Here is a 5,315-nt window from a genome sequence, read left to right on the forward strand (position 1 = left end):
CTTAAATGTGAGCTTTCTTCCCCCACACCACCTTAATTAATAAACTTTTTTTCTACCTGCCTCCCTTTTTTTCTTTTTCAAAATAGGATTATCATCTTAGATTCATAGCAAACTCTCCATCCAAACAAGCCACATGCCCCCTACTCCATTATCTCCGACTACCTCTTTTTCCACCGATGTCCTTCATTACGGTGCGTGGGATACACACGCCACCACCTTCCTTTGCTTCAACAAGTAGATTTGATTGCTTTTTACTCCTATGCTCCTCTAGTTTTCTTCCAAGACTTTAGATCCTAGATCTCAAGATATCATGTTTGTTATCATTTATCTCACAATTCAAGGTGGGGAAACTCAATATCTACTTTAGATATATTTTTTAACCTTAACAACTCATTCTGCAACTTAAAACATCTTAAGTACCGTTCATATCACTTGCAAATTTTCACCATGTGTCGCTACAACCAATACTGCTGGCAACAATTTTTGCATCTTTAATTGTACAATGAATTGATGCATGAAAAGTATTATTTTGTCCGTCTTTCATTTTGGTTTCTATAATTTTTATTTATTTTTAATTGTTATGTACTTATATATGTTGCATTTTTTTTACTCATTAAAAAAAAAAACCTGCATGAGAGTAAATATATCAAAATCCAAGGGTAGAAAAGTACACTCCCAACTGTCATACACACACCCTTAAATCTAATCCTGTGACATTCTAAAAGAGCTCTCTCGCTTATCAGTTCGAAATAGAGTGTCCAACACACCCATAAATTTACACATTCAACTCCCCTCACACTCTCCTGAGCTGGAAAGCTCACTCCACAACTCCACTCCCTGCACGCCTCTCAAAAAAAATGGCACCACAACCATTCTTCTTCACTCTCTTGCTCCTCCTCTACACCGCCGCCACCGCCACCAGCAAAACAATCTCCCTCCCCCCCACCCCCTCTCCCACTTCCTCTCCAACTCCAACAAAGCCGTCTCCAACTCCAACGAAGCGATCTCCAACTCCAACAAAGCCGTCTCCGACTCCAACGACGCCGTCTCCAACTCCAGCGGCGCCCTCTCCTTCTTCTTCTTCTTCTTCTTCTTCACCCTCCACGCTCGACCCAAAGCAGCTGAGAGCGCTGCAGTCCCTCAACATCCCGACCTCGAAGGACCCCTGCCAAAGCAAGAACAACGCCACCCTCGTCTGCGACTCCTCAAAGCCCTTCCGCCACCTCCTCTCCCTCTCACTCGCAAACTGCTCCCCAAACGACGTCGCTCTCTCCTTCACCGCCCTCAAGTCCCTCTCCTCCCTCCACTCCCTCTCCTTCCTCAACTGCCCAATCTCCCCCATCCGCTTCCCTTCCGAACTCTCCTCCTCTCTCCGATCCTTCACCTGCGTCCACTCCCTCAAATCACTCACCGGCCTCTGGCTCTCTCACCTCCATAACCTCACCGACCTCACCGTCTCTGCCACCCCCGTCACCACCTCCGGCTCTTATGTCATTCTTGGAAACATGAAGAAGCTCAAGTCCATAACCATCTCCCACGCCAATCTCACCGGTTATATTACCAAACACTTGAATCTCAACCTTACCCACATCGATTTTTCCGGTAATAAGCTCAGGGGAAAGATACCCAGCTCCATTACGCTTCTTGAAGACCTCGATTTCTTGAATCTTTCCTCGAATGCGCTCGTTGGTGAGATACCCACTTCGTTTGGGGACTTGATTTCGCTACAGAACCTGTCTCTGGCCTCGAATTCGCTGTCCGGGTCGATTCCAACGTCGATGTCAGCGATACCGGGTTTGGTTCACATTGATCTGAGCTCGAACCAGTTGAACGGCACGATTCCGAGGTTCATTTCGGAGATGAAGAGCTTGAAGTACTTGAATCTGGCAAACAATGACTTTCACGGGGTTATGCCGTTCAACGGGAGTTTCATTAAGAAGTTGGTTGTATTCAAGGTGGGTGGGAATAGCAATCTGTGCTATAACCATTCAATTTTGTCATCAAAGTTGAAGCTCGGGATTGCGCCTTGTGATAAGCACGGATTGCCAATGTCGCCGCCGGCGTCTAAGGCGGATTCTTCATCGGACGACAACAGCAGTGATTCGGATTATGATGAGAGTAGTGGGGATAATTCTAGTGGCAAGAGCGAGCATCATCATGGGCCAAGTAAGGTTGTTCTTGGCGTGGCAATTGGGCTTTCTTCTATAGTTTTTCTCATTGTTTTCCTTGTTCTTCTCTCAAAATGGTGTGGTTAAAGGGTAAACCAAAAAAAAAAAAAAATCATTGCTTCTTTTCTGTAACTTAGATTAGGAGGAATTGGTAAATTAGAGATGAGTTTTATTTTTTATTTTTTTCATTTATTATACACTTAATGATGAAGAAGAGTAGGTGTAACGGGGAAAAAAACAAAGAAAAAGAAAAAGGAAAGAGAGAGAGGAATCATTGAATTGGTGTGTTATTTTTTTGCTGCTTTGATCATTCTATGGAGAAAAGAGCAGTGGGTTTATCATTTTGTTGTGTTTGGTGTGTGTATTATTGGCTGCCTTTGGGGAAAAGTGGGTTGATCTATTATTATTCCTGAATACTACCTTTTCTTGAGCTACAAGTATTTTTTTTCCTTTTTTACACTTTTTGTTTACCATAGCCACCCCCTTCCTCCTATGTGCTTTTAATTGGATCTCTTGTTGTACTTTGTGATTTTCATTTCATATTTTTGGTGCTCGATGATGAAGCCTATGATGTAAAATGAGGGTATTTAAGTAATTTTGATCTTTGCATATTGTACTAGGTTTTTGCTACCAAAGGTTTATGTTCTGCTCTTCCCATTTCCGTATGCAGCTTTGAGATATGTCTTTTGGGTATTAATGGATGGCTGCATATTCCTTGACTCATGACCTTTGTGTCTTTTTAAAGTGCAAAAAATGTAAACAAAATGGCAATTATTATTATTATTATTATATGTCCACACAAGAGGGGAGGAAGATTTAAACTAGAGACATCCGCATCATAAGGCATGGTTCCCAGTCGATTGAGCTACCCTTAAAGACAAAATGCAATTATTTTAGGTGATGGTGATGAAAATGATTTTTTTTTTTAAGTAGTGGTTGAAGTAGATTTTTTGACCGTTGAGCTCAAGTCAATAGGTTCTATTGTGAAAACTGAATAGAGAAATGTGTTTTTTTTTTTTTATTATTTGTGTGTGAGGTTTCTTGTAAAGTGTGATTTACCAAGTAGATCGCAATAATGGCCAATGTAGGTGTATAATTTTGATGTAGAGGCTGATTATCTTTTATGTGAAGGCTCATTGAGTAGGGTCCATGATTGGATGGGATGATGATTTTTCAATGTGCCCCCACACTAAAACTACTGCCCCTTATTATATCCAGGGCCATGAATAGGGAAGAGACAATGAGCTGGCTGGATAATTATGGAGAATGGCAAGGGATGTTGAATCCAACCATGTGGTCAATGTAAATGTAGATAGTTGATTCAAGTTGTGTCTCCTTGCTTGGTGAAACTCTGAAATGAGTAATGAGGTTCTAAAGTAATTAGTCTGCATATTGGACTGGACCTTCTGAACCAATTGTTAAGAACCATCAACCTGCCAGCTTGTTTTAGCTGCTTATTCTGTCATTTTAACTAGGGGTACAAACGGGGCAGTTATAATCGCCTCGCAACCGCTAACCGCCTCGGGCGGGGTGGTTAGCGGTTTTAGGGATAGGAAAAAACGGTTAATAACCGCCTACCTTTATATATAATAATATAAATATATATTTTATATTAAAAACATTAAAACGATGTTTTGGTGTTAAACACCAAAACAGTGTCGTTTTAAATATGAGTTAGGGATAGGGTTTCATCATATTCATTGTTTTTTGGAACATTTTGACCCAAAACTATTTAAAATAAGCCTAAAAAATAGACACAATGAATGCCTTAAACACCTCAAAAAGCTCAAAAGCTTATATAAAAAAAAAGGTTATAAAACCGCTAGTTATTGGTTTGAATAACCGCTAACCGCCGGTTATAAAGTAACCGCTAAGCAGAGTGGTTACGGTTATTAAAATCCAATAACCACCTTAGGCGATTTGCAGTTAGCGGTTTTAGCCAATAACCGCTAAACGCAACCGCTTGTACACTCCTAATTTTAACAATTTTCTTTTTGGCTTTACTTTGTTAGTCAATTTTCCATAGTTGGGTATCGGCCTCTATTCACACTTCCGTACAACCTAAAAATTTTACGGATTTGGCTTAAATGCTGTAAAAAAGTTGAAGGAAATTTTTGCAGATTTTTCACAATTTAAATTTTATGTAATTTTTTATTAGAATATAAATTAAATGATTAAATTCATCTACTTCTATTAGTTCAAGTTTTTGAAATAAGTGGTGATTTAAGTTCAAACACTTTCTGTTAGAGCAGAGGTTTTTGAGTTCGAATCTTGTTTCTGTAATTCACCTCTCATTTCAATTAAATATTTCAGGTTCTTGTTTGGGGAGTAATGCTAGCTACCACATTTTTCATCCGGATGAAAAGGTAGTACCTAACACATTACTCTTGTTTAGGAGATTGCTATGGATAATAGAGTTCTTATTTACAAGCTTTGCTAAATAACATTCTATGTAAAACTATTTAGCCGCATGTAAAGTGATTTGAAGTAGTTAATATTGTTTGGTTAATTTAGCTGCATGTAAAGTGATTTGAAGTAGTTAATATTGTTTGGTTAAGAGAAGTGGCATCAAAGGGTGGGAAGGTTGGGCTGCCTTTTCCCTTATACTCTCTTGGGTTTTGTCCACTTGTCATCCAGCTATGTGGTGAATCTCAGTGTCAAGTAATGATATAAAGAGAATTATAGTCTTTCTAGAGTACTCTCAAATGTGATGTGTCATTTAAAATTATCAATAGATCAAAATTCAATAATGATCATTTCAAATTCAATGGTAATTTACTAATTTTAAAAGTCATGTCACATTTGGAAAGACTCTAGTCCTCCTTATATCATTACTCCTCAATACTATCACTCAAATCTGAAAGGATTTACTGTATCTTTGCTACCCTATGGTTGTGCTTTCTGTTTTTAAGAAACATGTCCAAAACCAGCTCACTCTAGTGTGTGTACAATCGATTGCCAAAATATGAGGGAGCACTTTTTCTCTGTGGCCACCAATCCATCAACAATAGAAGATTCTTATCTCAGGATTTGGCATGAAACCAAACAAGTCTTCAAAATGAAACCTGTTTGTAGACCTGAGCTTCTTAAAGCTGCTGCTGCTGAGATCTGAAAATGAAATGATGCTGAAATGTACATAATCTTAAG

The 5,315-nt window shown here is 39.1% G+C and overlaps 1 protein-coding gene across 3 annotated transcripts; it reads left to right on the forward strand.

Moving 5' to 3' along the window:
• The first annotated feature begins 706 nt into the window (after positions 1–706).
• On the forward strand, positions 707–4,777 carry RLP51 (receptor like protein 51). 3 transcript variants are annotated; one of them, XM_088518640.1, is made up of 2 exons: positions 707–2,166; positions 4,482–4,777. In XM_088518640.1, the coding sequence occupies exons 1-2, from the start codon at positions 858–860 to the stop codon at positions 4,610–4,612; spliced, it is 1,440 nt and encodes a 479-aa protein (XP_088374766.1). In that variant the 5' UTR covers positions 707–857; the 3' UTR covers positions 4,613–4,777. The 3 variants fall into 3 exon arrangements, with proteins under 3 accessions (XP_088374766.1, XP_059438198.2, XP_088374768.1); XM_059582215.2 differs by having other exon boundaries at positions 708–2,171; XM_088518642.1 differs by lacking the exon at positions 4,482–4,777 and having other exon boundaries at positions 708–2,269.
• The last annotated feature ends 538 nt before the right edge of the window (positions 4,778–5,315 follow it).

This window comes from Corylus avellana, chromosome 1 (assembly GCF_965113065.1).
Source record: "Corylus avellana chromosome 1, dhCorAvel1.hap1.2, whole genome shotgun sequence".
NCBI lineage: Eukaryota > Viridiplantae > Streptophyta > Magnoliopsida > Fagales > Betulaceae > Corylus > Corylus avellana.